Raw genomic sequence first — 25,242 nt, 5'->3', positions numbered from 1 at the left:
ACGCAGCCAGGGTGTCCAGAGTCAGCTCACCTCTCTCACCTCTGGCTGCAACTCCTCCCCGGCCAAGGTGCCTCTCTGGCCTTATATCTCCTCCAGGCCAGAGAGGCCCCTCCCCCTGCCCGTCTCCAGCCCCGCCCCCGGAAGCTCCAAATAGGGCCAGTGAGCCCCGCCCGCGGGAGAAGCCTGAGCTCGCCGCCCCCGTGCTTTCCCCGGCCCCGCCCGAGCCCGGCCGAAGCCCAGCTGATGTGCGGGCTGGGAGGCGGCGGCGCGAGTCAGGCCGGCTGCGACCGCGGCTGCTCCTGAGCGGTCGTCCCCGCTGCTCCTGGGCGGTCCCGCCTCCGTGCCGCTCCGTCGGGGCTCTAGGGAGGAAGACGGAGGTGAGTCCCTGGACGGGGGTGGGCTGCCTGCTGGGGAACCGTCTCCCCTGTCCCTGTCTTTTCCCGCCCCCCCGAGGTGGGGGACCCCCCCGGGGAGACCCGGGGGGGTCGGAAATCGGCCCCGATGGGCCAGGGAATGGCCCGTCGCGGGACACACCCCCTCCCTTAACGCTCGCTGGACAGGTGGGTCGTCCTCGAACACCCTGGACATATAGTCAGCCGGAACATGGAGCGGACCCGGCGTATGCCGCACTGTGAAGGAAAAAGGGAGCAAGGAAAGATACCAGCGGAGGACACGGGCGTTGTGGTCCTTCATCCGTTCCATCCATAACAAAGGGGCATGGTCCGTCACAAGGGTGAAGGGGTTGTTGACCAAATAGTACTGTAGGGCCCCAATGGCCCACTTGACGGCCAGGGCTTCCTTCTCAACCGTGGCATAGTTCCGTTCTGCAGGGAGTAGTTTACGACTGAGGAATAATATGGGGTGTTCGCTTCCTCCGAACTCCTGTAATAGAACAGCTCCCACTCCGGTGGCCGACGCATCCGTATGGACAATGAAGGGCTTGTCAAAGTCGGGATTCTGTAGTACGGGGTCGTGGGACAATGTTGTCCGTAGTTCGTGAAAGGCCACTCTCGCCGGCGGAGGCCATTGTAATTGATTCGGGCAACCCTTTTTGAGGCAGTCGGTCAAAGGTGCCGCTTTCGTGGCGAAGTGGGGTATAAATTTGCTGTAGTAGCCGACTAACCCCAAGAACCTCCTCAGTTGTCGTTTGGTCCGGGGGAGTGGGGTTTGCTCTAAGGTCGTCACTTTATCTGGTATGGGTCGCAGTGTCCCCTGCCCCACGATATACCCTAGATACTTGATCTCGCGAAACCCCAGATGGCTTTTCGTGGGGTTGGCCCTGAGGCCGGCGTTGTAGAGGGCCCGGCATACTTCGGCCAGATGGCGGAGATGAGTCTCCCAGTCAGGGCTAAAGATGACGATGTCATCTATGTAGGCGACCGTAAACCCTTGGCATTGAGACAGGACTTGATCAACCATTCTTTGGAACGTGGCTGCCGCCCCATGAAGGCCGAACGGCATCACGGTAAACTGGTAAAGTCCTGACGCGGTGGCGAAGGCGGTCTTCTCCTTATCTGCCGGCCGCATGGGAATCTGCCAGTAACCTTTTGTTAGGTCTAGGGCAGATAAGTACGTAGCCGCCCCCAACTGGTCTATCAAGATGTCAGCCCTAGGCATGGGATAAGCGTCAAACTCGGCTAACTGGTTGACGGCTCGATAGTCGACACAGAAACGGATGCTGCCATCCGGCTTTGGCACGAGGACTATGGGACTTCGCCAAGCACTATTAGAAGGTTCAATAACTCCCATTCTCAGCATCTTTTCCACTTCTCGTTCGACCTCGTCCCACCTTTTCCGGGGCACCGGGCACCAGTGGGCTCGAGCAACTTTCCCCGGAGGGGTCCGAATAGCGTGACAGATACCTGAGATGCGTCCCGGCGTTGTAGAAAACACCGGCGGGAGTTGGGCCACCACCTCTTGCAGTTGTTGCCGTTGGCAATCGGTGAGAGTTGTTCCCAATTTTGGACCCTCGGAGCGGGGCTCTGTCACTTCCCATGGTACTTCTCCTTCCGCGAGGTCCAGTGGTTCCTCCCCGAGATGACACTCCCCCGTGTGGCCTTCAGGGCGGACCCACTCCTTCAGATCATTCACATGTAACCTTTTTAGTTGGCGGGACCGCGGACCGCATCTAACTTCATACGAACACGGGCCTAAGACCTTCGTAACCTCATACGGGCCTTTCCACAATTCTTTTTCTCCTGGCCCGAACACCCTCCCTCGAACGAGCGCCTGGGATCCAGCCTGCAGGTGTCTTTCGCGGGTGCCTTTGTCGTATTGGTCCTTCTGCTTCAGCTGGGCCCGGGCCACGTTCTGGGTGGCTGTTGTACGGGCCACTTCTAACCGTTCCCGCAGCTGTCGTACATATTCGGTGGCCTCCTGTCCCGTAGAACCCCCTACTTCTGGACCAGTCATCTGGCCCTCTACAACCTGCAGAATACCTCTAGGTTTCCTTCCGTATAACAACTCAAAGGGGGCATACCCTGTGGAAGCCTGGGGCGTCTCGCGGATGGCGAACAACACGGGATCGAGGAACAAATCCCACTGATGGGGCCGATCGGCGGCTAGCTTGCGAAGCATGTTTTTGATGGTTTGATTCAGTCTTTCGACCAACCCGTCTGTTTGGGGATGGGCAATGGCGGCAAATATCTGCCGGATGCCTAACTCTTTGCATAACGCCCGGGTGATGGCGGCCGTGAAGGAGGAACCCCTGTCGGTCACTATCTCCCGTGGCAGACCCACATGGGAAAACAGATGCACTAAGGCGCGGCACAAGCCCGGAGCCTGGAGGGTGCGCAAAGGTATGGCTTCGGGATACCGCGTGGCATAATCAATAATGACTAGCAGGTATCGAAATCCCCTGGGGGTACGAGGAAGGGGCCCCACAAAGTCCAAAGCAATACGCTCAAATGGTTCATGGATAATGGTTGAGGGGTGAAGGGGTGCCCGGGGGGGAGGTCGGCTATCCCACTTCTGACATCGTGGGCAAGTTCGACAGAACTGCTTAACCTCCCGGGAAATGGCCGGCCAAAAAACCCGGCCCTGTAAACGGGCCAATGTGTTCTTCACCCCCTGGTGGCCTGCCCAGGAATGGTCATGACTAAATTGTAATAGTCTTTGTCTATACTCTCGAGGCACCAATAATTGGAAGGTTTCTACACCTTTATCCAATACCACCCGATACCACAAACCCCTGGCGTGTTGTATTTGGGGCCACCTCTGGGCTCTACGCTCGTCTACCACTACCCCATCACTTACCGCTACTAACTCACGCAACCTTGCCAAAGAGGGGTCTTGCGCTTGGGCACGTCGGAACTCCGGATCACTCTCCCACTCAGATGCCTGGGTGGGCTGCGGCGACTGGACTTCTTGTCTTTCTCCGGAGCTCGCCTTGGTGGATGTACCAGGTTGCTCGTCGTCGTCTGCTTCAATTACCAGACCTTCGTCTTCCCGCCGGGCCCCTTGCCAGCTCTCTAAGAGGGTATTGAAGAAAGGAGCATCCCGTCCAATCAACATGGGGTATGGGAGTGCGGAGACCTTGGCTACTTCCATTTCAAACTGCCGGCCGTTCCAGGTCACCCTTACTCGTACAACCGCGTAGTGTTCCGTATGTTTATGGAAACAAGCAACCGTGGCCGTTCGGACTACCGGCAGTTGTGCCGATACCAGTGTATCTCGAATCATGGATATAGAGGAGCCGGTATCCACCAAAGCTTTCACCCTTCTTTTGCCCATCAGGAGAGTCACCAGCAGCGCTGCTGGTCGGGCTCGGGGGGTTTCGGCATGCATGGCCTCTTCCCATCCGAGATCACACTCCATCATAGGGCAATCCCGTTTCAGGTGTCCCCATTGCCCGCACGTGAAACAGGGGCCCGTGGCCTTGCCTTCGGGGGAGCTTTTGCCTTCCTCCTTGGGAGGGACTCTTCCACCTTCGACCTGAGGGTTGCGTGCGGCTGGGAACGACCCTGGTCCTAACCAGCAAGGCCGCAGGCCTTGAAAAGTCGGAAACCGAGGTGCCAGTCGTGCTCGTCCCCCCCGGAGGTTGCTCTCAGGTCCTCGGGGTCTCCCGTCGGGTTTTCCTCCCTCTCGGGGGGCTTCCCGAGGTTCGCTTGCCAATACGTTCTCTAAGAGCGTCATGGCCGCCTCCAATGTAGTAGGCTTGTTGCAAAGAAGCCATTCACGGGCCTTGGAGGGGAGTATTGAGACGAGGTGTTCCAAGACGACCTGTTCCACTACCTCTTCACTCTCCGGGTTCTTGGGTCTCAACCACCTATAAGCCAGATCTTTTAAGGCGGTCACAAAAGCCCGGGGTGGTTCTCCCCGTTTCCACTGCATCGCCCGGAACCGACAACGGTAGGTCTCCGGGGAGATAGCATAACGCTCTAATATGGCCGCCTTCAACCGGTCATAACGTTTGCTGTCTTCTTTTGGCAGGGCCTTGAGGGCGGCTTGGGCTGGGCCTGTCAAGTAGGGACCGAGGATGATGGACCACTTCTCCTTAGGCCAACTGGATGCTTCAGCCGTTCTTTCAAACGCTTCGAGGTATCCGTCTATATCGTCTTCGGGGCCCAATTTTGTCAACATCACGGCGGGTATTCTAGCTATCGGGTCGGCGGGAGTAGTCGGGCGACTAGCCTCCAGAGTGAGCCGAAATTCCCGAAAGAGGGCGGCTTGGGTCTCCTGGTGTTGCAGGGTCATTTCATGGACCAGCCGCTGTTGAGCCTCTTGCTGCCTTTGTAATAAATCCTGCATTACTTTCCCGTGGTGTTCGGTAAGCCAGCGGCCAAATTGGCTGAAGTCGCCGGGCGTGCCCGTAGCTCCTTCTGCGGGTTCCATGCTAGAAGTGGTTGGAAGTTGTAGTACAGGGGGTCGTAATACCGGACGGCTTGCCCGCCAGCCAGGGGGCGCGGGTAGGCGGGGTGGGGGTCGCTTCACGGACGCCCCAGTGCCCGCATTCTCCACCACGCTGTCGCGCCTCCCCTGCTCAGCCGCTGCCCTGGGAGTCTCTGTTCTGGAGGAGAAGGGGCCCTGAGGAACCTCCTCGGCCTCAGACCAGTCCGAGGGAGAATCAGAACCGCTTTCCCCCTCGGACGCAGCCAGGGTGTCCAGAGTCAGCTCACCTCTCTCACCTCTGGCTGCAACTCCTCCCCGGCCAAGGTGCCTCTCTGGCCTTATATCTCCTCCAGGCCAGAGAGGCCCCTCCCCCTGCCCGTCTCCAGCCCCGCCCCCGGAAGCTCCAAATAGGGCCAGTGAGCCCCGCCCGCGGGAGAAGCCTGAGCTCGCCGCCCCCGCGCTTTCCCCGGCCCCGCCCGAGGCCGGCCGAAGCCCAGCTGATGTGCGGGCTGGGAGGCGGCGGCGCGAGTCAGGCCGGCTGCGACCGCGGCTGCCCCTGAGCGGTCGTCCCCGCTGCTCCTGGGCGGTCCCGCCTCCGTGCCGCTCCGTCGGGGCTCTAGGGAGGAAGACGGAGGTGAGTCCCTGGACGGGGGTGGGCTGCCTGCTGGGGAACCGTCTCCCCTGTCCCTGTCTTTTCCCGCCCCCCCGAGGTGGGGGACCCCCCCGGGGAGACCCGGGGGGGTCGGAAATCGGCCCCGATGGGCCAGGGAATGGCCCGTCGCGGGACAGTATTTTCAATTCTGTTAAGACAACAAAATTGCAGGTAGCTGCTGAAATGCTCAGTATGCAGAAAAGCAAGCATTTCATCAAGTAGTGAAGCAAACAAGCTAAGAACTGAATGCCCCTGGAATTACAAAAATTTAGGAAGATTCAAGCTATTTGTATGCATTCTAATAATGATATTGGTCTTCATTCTAACAAAGAGATATGTTACCCAAATGAAATTCCGATCACATAGGTATTTGCATGCAGACCTGCAATAAGGAGAACCTACACCTTTTGGGTAATATGGGCCAACTTTATTTATTTTATTTGTTTACATTGATCAAAGCGGAACTGTGGTGCCCACAGGCCAAAACCCCACTCCAAACCTAGATGCAGTGTGGGACATTGGTGGGATACAGAAGAGTCAGGCCTCCTCTTTTTTCGTATCCCTGAATTTATGGGCAAGGCCACCCTAGCTCCGAGCTGTCGCATACGTATGACTCAGACTCCTCCTTGCCAAGCCTTCATGATGCTTGAAGGTGTGCCACTTCCTGTCCCCCTAGCCAGAGGGTCTACGGGTTGAGGATAACAACACCCCTCAAGGGCTTCTTGTCCCACATCCATAAAAGCTCCAAGCCTGGTCTGAGCATTAACCCTTCACCATCCAAATGATGTCCCAGGGTGCTCACCTAAGCTTTATTGTGTACCATTCAAGCAATTTGACTTGCACTGCTACAGCCACAAGAGGGAACAAGCTTGCTGCTTGCTCAACCCCCTGCACCACCAGTCCCTGATAGAGGCCATGCTACAGATCCACTGGAACCTTTGTGGCCCTCATCCAGACAGGACCTTGCCAGCCAGTTCATCAAGATGGCCATACTTGGTCCCTCAATCTAGGTGGCACTTGCAGGTACACCCTGCCTCTGAAAAGTGTCTCTGCCAACTCCATACTGGTCCCTGCCAGCCACACCAGGTCCCCAATTCCAGCGTGGCAACACTTGCAGCCACTCAATGCCTCCACCAAGTGCATCTGCCATACTCTCAGGCAGACCCCACCAGCCAACAATACGGCACCTGGCCAGGCCCCCAAAGGCAGCCCAAATGGTAACTTTGCACAATGTATCCACCCATATCTCTTTCCATGGCTGGGCTGCTTGCTGTGATCATGACCATTGCTTATGCACCATAAGTTGACCACCACTCAGTGAAACCTGAAAGGCTAGAAGTTTCTGCTGCCTCCTGCTATCAGCAGCCAGTTACATGCGGATGAATCCTGCCCAGATCCCCTGGAAAAATGGAAGGGTTAATAATCATGGAATAATACTTGGTGACTGCCACTTGCCACAGGCAGTTGAGTCCCGTTAAGCCCCCTTGGCAGAATAAAGGGTAAATAATCATATCAGCTGGTGGAATGGTATTTCAAAAATAAGATTGCAACATGGATTGCATCTTCCTATACAGCCCTACCAAGTTGATGACCTGGTAGCTCCCACTTATCTGGACCTGAGAGGCTATTGGTTAGCATCAACATGGATCAGCCTCCATTGAGCTTAGGAAGATCGCCTTCCTAGACAACCCCTGCCAAGTTGATGACCTGGGTAGCTCCTGCTTAGCTGAACCTACAAAGAACCTCATATGAGACTGTTTTCCCTTCCAGAGTATCCCTGCGCCAAACATTACTGGCCGAAATCACTGGCCTTGAATGTGCTGGCCTGGCTTGGGATGTTGCGGAGAGAGTGAGAATCCTGCTGATGTACCATTTGCCCAGCTCACCAGTGGACTCCCTTTTGAGGCTGTCAGAGGTCATGGCTGAGTGGACACTGCATTTTCCTAGACTACTGGTCTTGGGAGACTTTAACATCCATGCAGACACACGAAGCAGGCCACATACTAAATTTGATCTTTTGTGCAGGCTTTGATCTGAATAGCGCAGTAATTTGTGGACCAGTGCCATGGTCAGACCACTTCCTCGTAAGGGTCAGTTTGGGGGTGGCCATTCCCCGCTGCAGGAGTGATGAGCATATTTATGCTTGCCCACAGAGACTAATGGATCCTGATGGTTTCCAAAATGCTGTGCAGGACTTATCTGGACCTGCCAGTAGTTCCCTCAATGAGCTGACTGAGAACTGGAATAGAGGTCTTCAGAAAGCTATCGATCAGATTGATCCATGATGACCTCTGCACCTTCGTGTCTCAGTGGCTCCTAGGTATAATGAGCGTCTGAGAGATCTTAATAAGTTGCTCAGACTTCTAGAGCAGAATTAGTGAGGAACTAAAGACAAAGCTGTGAGAACACACTACACAGCCCAATTGAAGGCCGATGAGATGACAATGAAAGTGGCAAAAAGAGATTATTTCTCCACCTCCATTGCATCTGCTAGTTTGCAACCAGCTCAGTTATTCAGATTGGTTCGACAGCTAACCACTCCTTTGGTGTGTCCTAAAATTGATACTGATTTAGCTCTCAGCTGTGATTCATTTGAGGCCTTCTTTGTAGATAAAGTCTCTAAGCTCCACCAAACTTGATAACAGTAGTGGGATGGGGGCTCCACTTGCACCGTCTGGTTCTTTTTTGGATTCTTTTGGCCAGCTCACCCTTGCAGATATTGACAGGGTTCTGAAAGCTGTGAAGCCAACTACCTGCTCCTTGGATCCTTGTCCCTCATGACCGATAAAATCATGCCACGAAGTAGTAAGTGGCCCTTTGAGACAGATTATTACTTTGTCTCTCTCACAGGGCTGTTTCCCCAGTTCCCTTAAGAAGGTGGTTGTTAGACATTTGCTGAAGAAGAAGAAGAATAGGTTTTTATACGCCAATTTTCTCTGTATCTTTGTGATAGGCAAAGGCTCTGCAAGCTCTCTAGAAGGTTCTTTGTGCACTTTCAGGTGCATATTGTCTGGGCCTGGGATTTGTACTCATCCATTGCAGCCAGTTGCTTCTCAACTACCTCTCTGTTCATGTCAACCAGCAGCCCGGATGCCATGCCTTGCCTACGATCATCTCTAGATGAGCCTGTTCTCTTCTTCAGAGAAAAAACAGGCAAAATAGGCATTGAGCCATCCTGCTTTCTTTCTGTCAGAGTTTCTCCATTTTCACACAACAGTGGGCCTATGGCCTCTTTCCCCTCCCATATCTGAAGAAGCTTCACGTGTTATAGCAAGCCTCCCTGGCCAGCATCAGCTCCCTGTGAGCTTTGGCCTTTCTGATGGCTGACCTACAGTGCCTAGCAACCCACAGATACTTTTCTTTCAAGGTATGTCCTTGTCTCCATTTCTTGAACATTTCCTTTTTCTCCCTTAGCTCATCATGGAGTTCTCTGTTCATCCACATTGGCTTCTTGGATCCTCTACCATGTTTCCTTCTTGTTGGAATAGTGAGGGCTTGAGCTAGCAAGAGCTCTTGTTTTAGGAGAGCCCACCTTCACTTGCCCGTTCCCTTCCAGCAGTTTGTCCATGGAATGATTCTCATCATGCCTCTGAGTTTATTAAAATCTGTCCTATCAAAATCTAACAGACACACGAGGCTACAAATTTCCTTGATCCCCACAGCAAAAGGAATTCTAGGAGGACATGGTCACTTCCTGCTAAGGTCCTTATCATCTTCACCCAATTAAGTAGAGTTGGGTGAGCCCCTTGTAGTAATCTCCACCATTTGATGAAGGAAGTTGTTGGGCATGCAGGTTAGGAATTTGCGTGACTGTGGTTGCTTTGCAGTTTGTCTCCCAGCACACATCAGGGAAGTTGAAATCACCCATAATTACCAGCACTTGTTGTCTGGATACCCTGTCAAACTGCTCAAGGAGGGCAGCATCCACCTCCTCACCCTGGTCAGGAGGTCTGTAGCAGACTCCAATCACAATACTGTTTGTTCTTCCTAGGGTTGTGCATATAGATATACCTGAACCAAAAATAAACCCGAAATTAGCCGTTTCAGCAATATTCAGGTTTTGGTTTTATTGAATACCAAAAACCGGGAATCTGCCTGAAGCCGAATAGGCAATTCCCGAAAAAGCTTCGGCTTTGGCTTTCCCCTGGTTTTTCCCTATGGGAATTTTTAACATTAGCTCTGGGTGAGGCATTTTTGGAGGCAGAGTTCCCAAATTTTCAGGGTAGCTTCAAGGGACTCTCCTCGCATGAACCCCAAAGTTTGGTGAAGATTGGGTCAGGGAATCTGATTTTATGGGGACCGGAAGGGGTCACCCCCCTCCTCCATAGAAATGCATGATCAAATTTACAATGTTTTCTATGGGGAATGGGGGCTACCCATTCGGGACCCCATAAAATTGGACCCTCTGTCCCAAACTTTACCAAACTTTGGAGTTCATGGAAGGAGTTTCCCTTGCAGCTACGCTGCGAATTTGATGACTCTACCTCGAAAAATGCCCCCCCCGGGGGAGAATTTTAAAAGTACTTACTTTTCACAGTCTGTAATGGCAGCATCTGTACCCAAGAGTCATGGGAAAACTCAGTTTCCCATGAATGCTTGCAATGGGCCCTCGCAAAGCTATGTCATGTACTGTATATATTATTATGGTTTTGATACTGGGAATCAGAGATCGACAAATTAATACATGCATTACAATCCAGCTCCGACTCCAGGAGATACATTTCACCAGGACAATCCATTGATAGCTCATGGGTACAATAATCTATACTCCTATTTTTTTTCCTAACTACTGAAGCACACACATATATATATATATAATCTGTTTTGAAATTTTCATTCTACAACATTGTCCTGAGACGTGGCCTCCGTCCGCATCTCCAGTACTCCAACTGCCGCCCCCACCTACCTGGGTGTCAGGCGGAGCCAGCTCAATGCAGAAAGATGGGAGAAGGACCGCCCAGGCTGCCGCCGCACCTGCAATGCTTGTTGTAGCACAGGGGCAGCAGGGGACAAAGTTGGCCCCGCAGCCGCGTATCAGCTGGCTGGCGGCAGGCTGAGGCAACGGGGAAGCGAGCGGTGGACAGAAAGCCAGGGGCGAGACAGAGGAAGGGGCCAGGAGAGGCCCGGCCATGGCGGAGTCTGACGCAGCGAGGGCGAAGACTCCCCGCCTAACAGCTGAGAGGCGGGGAGGCGCAGATGGCCCGGAAGGGGCAGAAAGGCCGGAAGAGACCAGAAGGAAGGATCCCTTCCTATAAACCGCAGGGAAGGTTGGGAAGGGGGAGGCGGAGCCAGGGGAGAAGAGGGGAATAAAAGGACGGCTGCACGTGGAGGCCAGAGAGACAATGCGAGGCCTGCAGGTTGCCTGGCAAGAAGGGCAATCAAACAGGCACTGGGTACAGGGAGGAGCCATATTCCTCTGACCCAGATTCTGAGGCCAGTGATATGTGGGTCGAAGCCAGCCAAGGTGCAGTGGAGGGGTGTGGGACAGTCTCAACAATGGAGGTGCCCCACAAACATGAACATTTAAGTTCCATCTCATAAAAACACACAGTTTAATCCAGTAACCAACATTTATGCTTTTGGAAAGCGCTAGACATTTAAAGTGCAATCCGAAACAGAGTTACTCCAATGTATTAATTTCAGTGGGTTTAGACTGGAGTAAGTGTGCACAGGATTGTACTTTCAGTCAGCAAAGTGGTTTCTTTAATTTGGACCGGCATACACAACACAACAAAAGCTTCTGTTTTAAAATAAAATGTGTTTTTCTATATGTATAATTAATCCAAGGTAGCTTGACATGTAATGAAAAAAATAATATCATGGTACCTTGTAGATTTGGTACAATTTTGGTACACATAAAAATATAAACATATAGCAATTTTTTTAAATTAAGAAATTATATATATATTATACTACTCAGGAAGGTATACTTTAAGGTTGTTTTTAAATTTAGATAAACATGTTTTAATATTTATAAAAACAATTCATATGAATTTTTGTTTAAGAAATATCTGACTTACAAAGGGAAAATGTAATTTAAATCAGTCCATCTTGCTCTATACTCCACATCAGACATAAAGCAGTTGGGGCAAAATATCCGGCAATCAGTTCCTATCCTGACAATGTTATAACCTCCAAACTTCAACTAATCACCCCATTTCTCTTACCCAGAGTCAACTGTCACTAAGGTCTTAGATGAAAATCACAAAACTATAGCTTGCAACCAGAAACTGTTAAGTTATAGAAAGCCCCACCTAAATTATCACTTTGAGGGGTAGTAACAACATAGAAAGTCCATTGGTCTCAATGCATCTGAGACTGACTTTAGTGTCTCCATTCTGAAGCGCTTCAGTGGGATAGATCTGTTCAGAAACTTCAGATCTAGTATAGCTCGCCATCCCCCATCTCTTTTGGGAACGGTGAAGAATACTGAATAGATTCCCAATGAGCGCTCCAATGGAGGGACTACCTCGATCGCATTGATGTCTATTAGGTGTTGAATCGCCTCTGAGGTTCTTTGCAGTTTGTCCCTGTTCTTGGGAGTTGGGGAAGTCAATAGTCTGTCTGTGGGTATGTGAGAAAACTCTATTTGATACCCCTGAGCTATTATGTTCTGTACCCACAGGTCTACATGGGGGGTTGACCATTGTGGTAGAAAGAGACTGAGCCTGCCCCCCACAGGCTGTAGGTCGGCATCACTGTTTGGATTGTTGTCCAGTTTTGTTCCCTTTGTCACTTTGGAATGAGGAGAACTTTGAATTTCTATTGAATCTACCTCCTCTCCGAAAGGAATGACGATTCTGGCGCCATTGGTTATTTTGGCCCCATTGGTTTCTACGTTGGTCAGGTCTAAATTTTTGTAGGGTATGGTAAGAACGAAAGGAGGTGGTGTTGGAGGAGCTCTTAAAGTCTTTGTGAAGAGACTTGGGTAATGCCTGCTTTTTATCCTTAGTCTCCACTAAGATGGTATCTAATTTTTCTCCAAATAAGCGCTTTCCCTGATAAGGGTAACCCATCAGGACTGATTTTGACCTGTGCTCTACTTGCCAGGGTCGCAGCCATAGGACTCTTCTGGCTGCTGCTGACGTGGCCAGGGCTCTAGCCACATAAGCCATGGTGTCTAAGGTAGAGTCGGCCAGGAAGGACACGGCCCTTAGGATTCTAGATACACCTTCACAGGCCTGTCTTTCTTCCTGTGGAATAATTTGGGTTAACTTTCTGGCCCAGATAATTGCTGCTCTGGAGATCAGAGCGGATGTAATTGAGGCTTTGATAGCCAAGGCGGAGGCCTCGTGTGATTTTTTACAGGCCAGCTCTGCCTTACGGTCGGCAGGATCTCTGATCAGTGCCTGGCCTTCCTCTGTGACTGTATCTGAAGTGTGTAGTGTAGTTACTGGAGCCTCCACCGGGGGGACCTTGAGCATATCAGAAGTGGCCTGATCTAAATTGTAAATTTTCTTTGATGTTATTGGGAACTGCTTTGAAGCCATAGGCTTGTCCCATTCTGACTTAATGAGAGAAGTAAAATATTCCGGTACAGGAATCACTTTGTCTGGAATGTCATGCATATGAAAGAATTCTTTCATGCCCTTTTTTCTTTGAGTGCTTGAAATATCAGTGTCATCAGAAAGGTCAAGTGCTGCCAGAGTCTTAGAGAGTAGTAGAGGAAATTCCTCAGCATTAAAAACTCTAGACTGCTTTGGCTGTTCAATTATGTCCTCCCCGTCTGAACTGAACTCACCCTCCTCTCTTTCAGCTTTCTCGTCACATGAAGAAATGGAGTCGTCTCCCTCCTCCCCTTGCATAACTTGTTGCCCTGTGGTGTCTTTAAGGGCTGCCTTTGTGGGCCATCTACCATCCCCAGCGTAAGTACTGCCAGCATTAGTTTGCTTTGGGCGTGCACCCAAGGATGCATAGTCCTGCAAGGCTGGGTTTGTGTGACTGGGGAGGGGGGGATATAATGCCGGAGGAGGGGGTTGAACTGCCCGCAAGCCCTCTGTAAAGGAGTCCTTAATAAGAGCCGAGAGCTCTGCTCTAAGGAAGGCTAATCCGCCATCTTGCAAAAGGGGGGGAGGAATCCTACCGGTAGCTGATGTCTCCGTCGACGCTTCACGTCCATGAACTAAAGGCGAGCCGCCAAAGGACGGAGCGTTAAGAGGCAAAGGCGAGCCGCCAGCCTGCTGACTTTCAGTTTGCATTGGTTGAGGGGAAGGAGCGACAGGAGCCGCTGTATTCCCCGAGGCGCTAGCCGTAGCGGGAGCCTGTCCAGTTCCTTTTGATGCGCCTGCAAGTCGGGCGGCGTCTACGAGGCGTTTAGCGCGCTTACCACCGGCCGAGACGACCTTTTTGTGCTTGCCGCTGCCTCCGCCGCTTGTGGTGGTTTTCTTTTTATTTTTGACCCTCGAGTCAATAGATTGACTGGTGGAGGGTTCGTTAGGATCCGGCATGGCCTTTAGAAGGCTAGGATCCAAATCGGCTGACGCTATATAGTCGTCTTCTTGCCGATCCGCCATCTTGTTTTGGCGGGAAAAATCTCCCTGAATTAATTTGCCCTTTCCACAAGGGAAGAAGAAGAGGAGACATAGAGAAAGAAATAGCAATATAGATAAGAATTTTAGATATAGAATAGTAATAGTTAAGAAAGGCAAGGATAGAGGTTTCTTTTTCCTTGAAGCTGAGAGCTGCAAAGGGCTGCTCTCCCGATAAGGCAGGAAATAGAACTGGCTCTAGGGGGCGTTTACCCTCAGAAGTCAAGGAAAATTTTAAATATTAAATCCTGCCTCCCGAGCTAAGAGGAAAAGGAAACACCCATCTTGAAGATGCCCTTTGTCCCTCTGAGCCGAGAATCACAAAACTATAGCTTGCAACCAGAAACTGTTAAGTTATAGAAAGCCCCACCTAAATTATCACTTTGAGGGGTAGTAACAACATTTAAGGCTGCAATCCTGAAGGGGGGGGGGGCGAAGATCCTTAGGAGATGGTGTGACCCTGTGCCAGCATAAGTGCCCACTTAATCCATGATAAGAAGCACTTAGGCCATCATGGGTGGTATCCATGCTGGCACTGGGATGCCACAGCTTGGAGCTTGGGTGCAGGTGCTGCCTCGTGTCAGCATTCCAGTGGTGCAAGTTCCCACACCAGCATCCTGCGAGGCGTTTCTGGGGCGTTCCTGGGGGTGGAGGTCCCTTTAGGCCTTTCTATGGGGGCATTTTTCTATTTTTTATTTTTTACAGTAGTTAAATTTCTTTTCGGTGGCTGAGAGGCGGCATGGCAGCACCACTCCTGGCCGCCATCGTAACACACATACACCCAGGAATGGGCTGTAATAACAGAAAGTGCTGTTCGTCAAATACTTATCAGACATTCAAAATAAAGAATTTCAGTATTTTACCTGTGATTTGTCCTAGGAGTACTGGAGTAAAATGTAGCAAAATATGATGGAGGTGGTACAGGTGGCACAAAACCCTCAGGATCAGAAATGTGGCTTTGTTCTTCAACTTCTTCCACATAAACTTGGGATTCTTCCTAACAAAATAAATTTAGATTTTTTTTTCCAATTCTGAAGTCTTAAATCATAAGCAGATTTCAAGGAAGACAGACTTCTTCTGCACCTATGCAGTTTAAAACTTAACTGTGCCTTGCACTCACTTACTGAGCTGGTTCTTCTTGCAAATATCTGCAGATAACGAAGGGCAGCTGCTACTAAACACACGGTTGTGGTCAATGCATTTAGAGCACAGAGAGCAAAGAGAACTTTCTGCAGGGCAAACAGAGTCGTGAAAGTAATAAATATATGCAAATATGAGCCACAAATATTTATAACAACTATGAACATGTGAAGCTTCCTTATATGGAGTCAGATTACTGATCTTTCAGGGTCAGTATTATCTACTCTGACTGGCAAGGTCTCAGACAAATGTCTGTCAGATCAGCTTCTACCTGATCTTTTTATCTGGAGATGGCAGGGATTAAACTTGGGACCTTCTACATGCTAAGTGGAAGCTGTATCACTTAGCCACAGCTCCTCCCCAATGAACACAATTTTTGAATTTTGGACATATTAAAGAAAGCACATGAGCATCTACATAAAATGTTAATCCTTTTGACTTCCAAGAACAGAAGTGGTCAGTCATCAGCTTGCAACCACATTTTTAACTACTTTGTATTATGCTGTTTAAAATACTGAACAGCAGTAATCACAATGAGTCATGTTCTACCTGCAAATGGTCTACCTGCAAACGCAAGATTATGTTAGACAAGCTAGTTTTATCATTATATTGCCCTGTAAGAGAGTCCAGGCTAGCCTGATCTCATCAGATCTCTGAAGCTAAACCAGGTTGACCCTGACAAGTATTTGGATAGGAGACCTCCAAGGAATACCAGGGTTATGACGCAGAAGCAGGCAATGGCAAAGCACCTCTGAACACCTCTTGCCTTGAAAACACCACCATGGGTCGGTGTAAGCCAGATGTGACTTGACTGCCAAAAAAAGCCTGCTTATATGCTCTTGAATCTTACACCTTTCATGTAATTTATTTTGTGTGTGTTTTATTTGTAAGCATTTCAACCACATTTTTGTTCCCTTATAGAGAACTTTGTCAGTGAACATGTTTCGAATGGCTACTGAAATGCGAACAAACAGCAAAAAAAAAAAAAAAAGGTTATTTCACTTTAAAATGACTTACAATTATTTCTAAAGATCCTCTAGTACACTATATTAGGATTGCTTCTCATGTTGCTCTTTTACAACACAAGCCCCAGTTCTGAGTCATAACCCATGTCAGATGGCCCATGTCTATTTCTGAAAGAAGGCCCAAGGCTCCACATGCTACTCTAGAATTCACAGTCCTTTCAGAGACAGATTCATGCATTACATTGCCATCTATTTCCAAGCCTGGGTGTGATCTGCATATGGAATCAAATTCAGTGAAGCTCAAGACAGATGAAAATGAGAACAGATTTGTGAGCTATTGCCTGCTTTGACCAAAATGTCGGAAATCTTTTCATCATTGTATAGATTAAGAGTTTATATGTTGCCTGTTCTTTTCCTTCTCTATCCAATTTATATGGCCTAAACAAACATACAAAAAGGAGAGTAACAAAAATAAATAAATAACTGCATACACCTGAAAGCAGTTGACATTGCTATACAGCAAAGAATTATACAAAGCTACATTGAATTTTTAATGTTGCATTTTGTTTAGTGCAGAGCAATGACTATTAAATACTAGCTTACCTTGAGGAGAAGGTGAACAGCACTGCATGACTGGACAGGATACAGCTTCAGTGCATTTTCTTTCTCTGTGCATTTTACTGGCAGAAATTCTTCACAGCAGAAACAAAACTTACTTTCACCCACATCAGCCTTTTGTATTGAAGAACATAATGAGAATTTCAAATTGGCAATTTAAAAGTTGAGACATTTTACAACATACCTATAAAAAGTATCATTTTACAACTACACCATATGCCTAAACTTAGCTAAAAAGGTGTTTTAAAAAGTCCTGATATATCCAAAAACGATTTCAGTGAATGCAATTATATAAGTGTTCATATTGTTGGTACACATAAGGAAAAAGATTCCTTATGTAGGTGAGCTACATTTGTGCTGTAATATATTTATATTCATTATTATGGGTCTGAAGGTCTGCTCAAGCCACATATAGAGAGAGAGCTTGTAAGTGTGTGTGTGTTTAAAAACTGGAATGTGGGGGAAGGCGGATTATGACATTACACAAAAGGTAACTAATGCTACATGTTACAAGGAAAGTGGGGAGAAATTGACACTGACATGCTATTTTCAGTGATGGCCCCATGCATTATTCCACCCAAAGATTTCTGTTCATTAGGGGATCAGAATTAAATAAGTAACCCAGACTTATGGGAAAGATGAGCATGGATTTGAAGGAAGATAGAATACAGGATTATTAATCACTATGAGAGACAGGATTTTGCTTTGTAGTTTTGATTTGCAATCTTTACATTTTAGAGACATCTACGATTTGTAAAGTTCTGTATGTCCTATGATATTTCAGACCTAACTGGGTAAAATGTATCCTCACCAGAGTGCATCTAGGTACACTGGATACAAACTGAGCACCTTGACATCCAAGGATAAATCCGGCCAGATTCAAGAGAACACATATAACAGAAAGCAAAACAAATAAATTAACCTGAAACAAAATTAAAAACAAAATGTCAGATATTTATGAAAACATGCCACCTTGTTCATTGTTCTCAATTAATTACCTTTATTTTCTTCTCTAAAGTTTTATGTATTGTGCTCAGTTCATTATAGTTATTTCCTTCTGCTATCACCCCCTCTGACAATGGCTATGTCCATTTTGAGATATTACTACTGTAACGTATTATTGACAAGTTGGTTATTATGGGACCTTGTTAATAGTGACTGCAAAATTCTGATCTACACTTCTGTTATTTTTCAGTGTGTTCAATATTATGAAATCAATAGATGAATTTCAAATTTACATTGCAACAAGAGAAAGATGCTAAAGATACTCTATCAAGGACACAGGTACATTTGAAGTATTCAGATTAAATCTTACTTCCTCCTTGCTACCAAAAATAGAACACACTGTTGACCCAGCAAACTTTTATTTTGCTGAGACTTCTGGTGGGGGATTTACATAATGAACTGAGCTAGGATGCCCCTGCCAGTCTTCTGCCTGTAGGGGTTTAAATTCGAAGACAAATCTTTCAATGAAGATTTTACTCTGGCTTGTTTCTAATTATCTGGTTCCAAGGCATAGGATGACTTTTACAAATTGTTCCTGTGTGTGACAAATGCAAATGTCTCATTTGAATAAGTAATTTGCATTACTGTATTCAGGTATGATGAATTAATTAGAGAGCTACTTGCAGAGCATAACATTTCAAGATCTGGTAGGAATCTAATCATGTGATCTTCTAGACCTTCAGACAAGGCACCCCTTATGGGCCCATCTTATCCTTGCTGTTACTTGTTCTCTTTCTGGGCAGCAGTGGAGACTGGGTCCAGTAGGAGAGGTGATCAAGAGGTAAAAACTGCTTCTCCTTACTGCAATTGTTCACTATTGGACCAATGAGAAGCAGCAGCAACCATCTGCTCTCACTCTGGCCCAAGAGGCAAGAAACCAGGAGATGGCAGAGCTGCTTGCCATAGTTGCTCTCTTACCTGTGTTCTCCCAAGGAAGTGTGTGTGTGTGTGGGGGGGGGGATTAAATTGTTGTGAGAAGCACTCCCTCAGACTAGGCAGTGATAGGGTTTGGTCCCAGTTCCCATCACTACTCAGACAGACACGGTCAGTAGGCAAGAAAGCAAACTGCTTCTCCTCCTCACTCCTTGCCTTCCCAAGAAAGAGTAGTGACAGTGGTGAGAAGGACAAGGAAAAACAACCGCCGCTCATTCACGTCACCTTCTACTTTCAGTAGGGCTGTCAATTCGGTTCGGTCCGAACTGAAAATCAACCGAATTTCCCCTGATTCGGTGATTTTCAGTTCGGACGGAACTGAACTCAAATCTGGCGGGCAACCGGGGGGGCCGAATTCAGCGAGTTCGCGAATAAATTCGGCCAATTCGGCCCCCCCTTCAGGGGAGCCCGCTGAAAGGCGCGGGCTGCCCTTTAAACTGATCTGCGCCTCCCAGCTGGGAGGTAAGCAGTTGCAAATAGCAAGGAGCAGTGGTGGGTACCAGTTATTGGATCACGTGACACACTTTATTCTATTGTTCTTGTTTCACCTGAAGCTTCTGCTTTTCAGATTTACTATTATATATTAAAATATATAATATTCTCATTTTAAAGGAAGAGTCACTTTACAAACATGATGATCATGATGGGTACTCATGGTTAAAAGGAAGCTTATTTTCATTTAATCAAGAAAGCAGATGTCTATGAAGAGTTACATACCAAATTGATCTATGCTAGAGCTAAGAGTTACTGTGCTGAGCTAGCTGCCAACTCCCGGGTGTGGGATTGCAGTGTCTCAGAGGCACTGCAGGCAGCTGCTGTCAGGGCTTGAAGAATTCAAAGGAGAGTTAGAAAAATCCCATAGGTATGGCAAGGCCAGAGATCAGAGTCCCTCAAGGACTGCTACCCCTGCTTCTACAGGATAAGTTCCAGTCAACATGGCTAAAGATGGTCCTTAATAAAATGGCCTGCCTGGGCCTTTCTCCACCTACCCTGTTAGCCATGGGCGTAGATCAAGCATCAAGTTTCTTGAACCAAAGGGTGGAAGACATTAAACGCCAGACAGACCTTAGAAAATCACCATTTTTCCTAGTACCTGATATGTCTAGATACTTAGTCTCACCTGAGGCTTATTTTTCTCATTTTGAGCCTATTAATTATAGGAAGGCCTTTACCCTTGCCAGATGCCAGGCCCTACCATCGGCTGTTTTAGAAGGGAAATATAAGATCATCCCTAGATCAGAGAGGTTTTGTCCGTGTGGGACAGGGGACATTGAAACCATCGGACATGTGCTGATATGTTGCCCATTCTACCACGAAGTTAGATCAAAGCTTATTTCCCCCCGCTTGGTAAATTCCCTGAAGTCCGTTGAGCTTTTGGCAAATAAGCTCCTATTAGGAGCTCCAAACTGCCAGGTTCTGCACTGTTGCTATTAAAATATGAAGAACTTTATTAGAGAATGATTGTTATAATATTTTACAATTTTATCTATTTTAAGGTGATAATTTTAATCAGGGGTTGTTTTTAATGATATACCTTTATTTGTACAGGCAGTCTGCTTCTGCAGTGAAAAACTATTGAGTCTGGAAATTTTGATGTGTTGGCATGCGATTGGTCAGTTGACTGTATTAATAAATTTGATTTGATTTGATCCATGTGATGGTCACCTCTAGGCTAGACCACTGTAGCTCACTCTATGTAGGGCTGCCCTTGGGACTGATAAGGAGGCTCTAGCTGGTGCAAAATGCTGCGAGATCACAAAACTCCAGTGCTGAAATAACTGCACTGGCTCCAGCTGGAGTATCAGATCATGTTCAAGGTGCTGGTTTTGACCTTTAAAGCTTTATACAGCCTGGGACCTCTGAACCTACAGGACCGCCTCTCTTGGTATGCCAAGAGCTTCACGCTAGAGAGCTTTAGGCTAGATGAACAACAACTTACTGGTGGTCCCCGGCCCGCAGAGTGTGCTGCTGTCCTCAACGACAACCTAGTGGAACAGTCTCCCAAGTAACATCAGGGCCCTGCGGGGCCTAAATGACTTCTGCAGAGCCTGCAAAATGGAACTGTTCCACTAGGTCTATAACTGAGGGCAGCTGCAAGTTCTTCCCCATTGCCATCATTGCTGGCCTCCCCATCCTCTCCCCCCAGCTTGGTTTGGGGGGTCCACTGCCTGACCAGGTCTCTCCAGTGCCTGCAACTAGTGATAACAAAGGCCATCTTGCTTTATTGTATTTACTGTTTGGTTGGAGTATGTAATTTTAAAGTATGTTTTAAAGTATGCTTTATCTGATGTTTTTCTGAATTTTAATGTTGTGACCCGCTCTGAGCCCAGCTTGCTGGGAATGAGAGTGGGCTATAAATGTAAAACAAACAAATAAATAAAAGGGCAAGGGAACCTGTGTCTCCCTGCTTGTTCATGTAGAACTTCGCCATGGTATTGTCGGTGGCAATGAGGACTGACTTTCTTATGAGGATGCCTGTAAAAGAGGTAAGGCCATGTCTAATCACCTTCATCTCTAATACATCTGCCCTTTGCTGTTAGGTCTCCACAGCTGGCTCCCCAGCCTCTGAGGGATGCATCTGAAAATTTGAACATTGTGTGTGGGGACCCCAAATGGAATTCCCTGAAGTAGGTTCTCCTCTTGAGCCCACCAGGCCAGGGACCTCACTACATATCTAGGGATAGAAAGATGCTTCAATTGCGGGTCAATGTTAATTGTGAAGGTTTGGATAAACCACTTCTGTAGTGCCCTCATACGTAATCTGGCATGGGGTACAACTGCCGTGGTGGAGGCCATTAGGCCCAAAATTTTTGAATAGTCACAGCTTTTGGATAGCAATGTGCAGAGAAATGAGCCACCACAGACTAGATGGCTCGGACCCTAGAAATGGGTAGGAAGGCTGATGCCATTTTGCATCCAGCACCACCCCAATAAAATCTATCTGCCTAGCAAGGATCAGTTTAGACTTCTTGTGGTTTATTATAAAACCCAAACTGAATAGAGTATGTGTAACACTTGCAACTGAAAACTCTAATTCATCCTTAGAGTTGGCCACTAGCAACCAGTCATCCAGTTATGGGAAGATAGTGCATCCTTTAGTGGTCAGATACACAATGACCTCAGCTATCACCTTGGTGAAAACACGTGGGACTGTAGACAGACCAAAAGCCAGGACAGTGAATTTGTATATGATTGCCACACTGGAACCTGAGAAATTTCCTACATGATGTATGGATGGACACATGGAAGTACACATCCTAAGGTCTAGGACTGCGAACCACATGTGATGTGAGAGGAGAGGGAGTACCTCTGGTAATGACAACATTCTAAATTTTCTGACATGAATGTATTTGTTAAGTGCTCTAAGGTCCCAAATAGGTCATTTGCTACCATCCTTATCCACCAGAAAATATTTGGAGTAGAAACCAAAGAGGGGACTAGTGGGCGGGACAATTTAGAGGGCCCCTTTAGCTAGCAGTTCATCTACTTCCTGGATAACTCGGGTGGCTCCTGGCCCAAGTACGAAGGAGGGGGGCCACATGCAGGGACTGATAGAAAATTCCTGGTAATAGCCACTATAAATAATATTAAGAACCCAAGAGTCATGAGTGATTGAAGCCATTTACTGAAAACCCAAACAGCCTTTCATAAAACACAGGCATACATGTAACCATAACCACATCTAGTCAGTTGGACGACTTTTTGGAGGAGTGGTCTAGCAAGGAGAATCCCACCTTCTTTTCCTTCCGCTTGGGTTGATACTTCCTCCTGGTTTGGTTGGGATTGTTGGTCCCTAGATGCTCTCCCTTGGTAGTAACTTTACCCCTGATGGTAGTAGGGCCTTTGTTTGTATAAAGATCCTGTCATCTGGGTAATGCCCAGGGACTTAGCAGTGGCCTTCTGCTTTCTAATATTGTGCAGTGACTTAGCAGTGGCCTTCTGCTTTCTAATATTGTGCAGGTCTGTCTGCTCGTGAAAAAGGGCTTTAGTGTCAAAGGGTAAATCCTCTACCCTGGCCTTGATTTCAGGGGACAGGGTGGAAGAGTATAGCCAGGAATGCCTTCTTAACACAATGCTCGAGGCAATGGCTCTCCCAGCACAGTCAGACATATGTCTGGGTGCAGACATTTGGTGCTTGCCCAGACGATGGCCTTCAAGTTGCAGCACCTTCACCAGGGTCTTTTTTTCCCTCTGGGAGGGAATCTAGGAACTCACAATCTGTCTCACAGGTCCATCATATAGTGGGCCATTGACGCACTAAAGTTAGCCAATCTCACACCAAGAGAACCTGAGCAATAAAACGTCTGCCCAAGAGCATCTAATTTACAGCCCTCTTTATCCATGGGCACTGAATGCGCTCCAGACCTGTAACAGACAGCTAGGACATTCATGATAATAGAGTTTGCAGGGAGGTGTTTATTCAGGAATTCCGCACCCTCCTCATTGACCTTATAGAGGTTCTCAATTTTTTAAATAGATGGCATCACCAAGACAGGTTTTTCCCATCCGGCCATAGCCACATCTTTGATACCCTTTACCAAAGGAAAATTGTGCGGCCTGAGTCAGGATTGTACAATACCCCCATAATAGGATCTGGTGAAGAACTTCAAGTCCTCCATAGGTGACACCGGAGTTGGATCACCTACAGCATAATCTGGGGATGGGAGCGAAGTGTCCTCAGAACCAATTTTGGAACAGTGGTCCCCAGTATGCTCTGGGGCTGATGGAGGATCAGCGTGGTCTGGTATTTGCCTCCGATGAGAAGATGAATCATATGGAACAGAGGCACCCAATGTCGACGCAGTCTTCCTTGGTGCTGAAGTAGTCGACCTTGAACGATTGGAGTGGTGATGGTCATAGTAACAGCAAGCTGAATGGCATGGGGGTGGGCAGCACTGACAAGTAGACCAGCTCGTATGACACCGATGGTAGTCAGAGCGGCGTGGCTCCCTAGATGGGGGTCTATAGAGGTCGGACCCCATGTCAGGGATTTTAACTATGTCCTCCTCTGAGGAAGAAAAATGTATGTCCAGTCCTGATGGGGATGGAGTGCAGGGTTGCCTATAAGCTGGAGTGCGGGGTCGCCTATAGGCTGGTAGATCACTACTCTGCTGGCGAGATGCAGGGCTATGACATTTTGGGAAGCACTGAAAATCTTATTAATGTATTTGCCTTTTGAAATTAGTGAAATGGTTTTTAAGACAAGGTTTTATTCAAAATGTGTAGCATGAAAATTTTAACGTAAGATAACCAACAGCATAAGATAATGATAATTCCTATGCATTCTTTAGACATATACAACATATTTTCGAGAATATATTTGTGTGAATAATTTTTGCAACTATTAATATATTGCAATGAGTTTAGTGATAATAGATCACTAAATAGTTCGATGCTTTTAGTATTATAAAGTTTAACTCGATACTCAAATAAGTAGTCCTACCTATTGTGAATGTATGAGTTTGTGACTACGTGAGTAATTCTGTCCAAATAATACACTTTGTTTACTACAAAGTTTGTTTTCTATTTTCAATGTTTATTTTTCCTACCTCTCAGATGGACACGTGTTTTACTGGCTTATGCTGTATTAATAATAAATCTAAATCTACTTCTCAGTTGGCAGAAATTAAGATACATGCACTAAGATAGCATAGGATGCAGCAGTTTGTATCACTCTCAAAAATTGAATATATTTGCAATTCTTCGTAAAAACTAAGAAAAATATAATTTTAAATTCCATTATTATACTAAATTGTACACTTTTTAAAGTTGTTAGATCCGTATAATGAGTTTAGGTTTGATAGGAAGATAAGTACTGCATTTGTTTCATTTTTCCTGAAATTTCCATTTTAAAAAAACTCAGAAAACCAGTTTTTTTTCATGACTTCAAAATTTCATCAACTTTTACTTCTCTCCTGGTGAGCTGTTTAAAGATGACGCCAATTCAAGTAAGTTTCTCTTGTTCCTCTTCTGTTTGTAGTACAAGATGCTGACCAGATAGTCCAGCAGTTACCTGGAAATTATGCAGCACAAAATCTCATTGTTGTCCATATGGTAAGTGGACTATAATGGATTCTTCACCCTCCATCCCTCAGGTATAATATCCAGGAGTTTGTATTTGGATCTATCGCTATTAGGAGTAGTCCTCATCCAGTCTGAGTGGAATGATTACTCATTTGACTGGATCTGGCCTTTCTGTTGTTTGCACCCTTAATATAAACACATTGACTTATGCATCTGATGAAGTGAACTATGGCTAATTAAATCTTATTCTGGAATAAATTCTGTTAGTCTCTAAAGTGTAACCAGACTCCTGTTTTATTTTGCCGCTGCAGATTAACACAACTACCCATCTGGAATTAACATCATACACTATCCCTTCTAAATGCAGTCATAAGTCTCATTATTCCTAACATCAAATAGTAGCATGAAAAATATACTATATCCCTTTATACAGGTTTATAATATAGTTATTTCAAAAAAGGAAATGAGCAAATCAGTTTAAGGTAAAGGTCCCCTGTGCAAGCACTGGGTCATTCCTGACCCATGGGGTGACGTCACATCCCGACGT

General features: G+C 47.3%; 1 protein-coding gene across 2 annotated transcripts in view; it reads right to left on the bottom strand.

Moving 5' to 3' along the window:
• Positions 1 to 25,242, bottom strand: part of ENTREP1 (endosomal transmembrane epsin interactor 1) — a 72,345-nt gene that overhangs the window by 38,298 nt on the left and 8,805 nt on the right. For both annotated transcript variants that reach the window (XM_056848641.1, XM_056848640.1), the window contains exons 3-6: positions 17,545 to 17,655; positions 16,719 to 16,847; positions 15,135 to 15,239; positions 14,874 to 15,007 (exon numbers count right to left, since the gene is read on the bottom strand). In XM_056848641.1, the coding sequence (XP_056704619.1) occupies positions 14,874 to 15,007; positions 15,135 to 15,239; positions 16,719 to 16,847; positions 17,545 to 17,655 (479 nt within the window). The remainder of the gene's footprint in view (positions 1 to 14,873; positions 15,008 to 15,134; positions 15,240 to 16,718; positions 16,848 to 17,544; positions 17,656 to 25,242) is intronic.

The sequence above is a fragment of the Euleptes europaea genome, chromosome 4 (assembly GCF_029931775.1).
Source record: "Euleptes europaea isolate rEulEur1 chromosome 4, rEulEur1.hap1, whole genome shotgun sequence".
NCBI lineage: Eukaryota > Metazoa > Chordata > Lepidosauria > Squamata > Sphaerodactylidae > Euleptes > Euleptes europaea.
The sequence above is the reverse complement of the archived record's forward strand: the minus strand, read 5'-3'. Positions and strand labels throughout refer to the sequence as shown.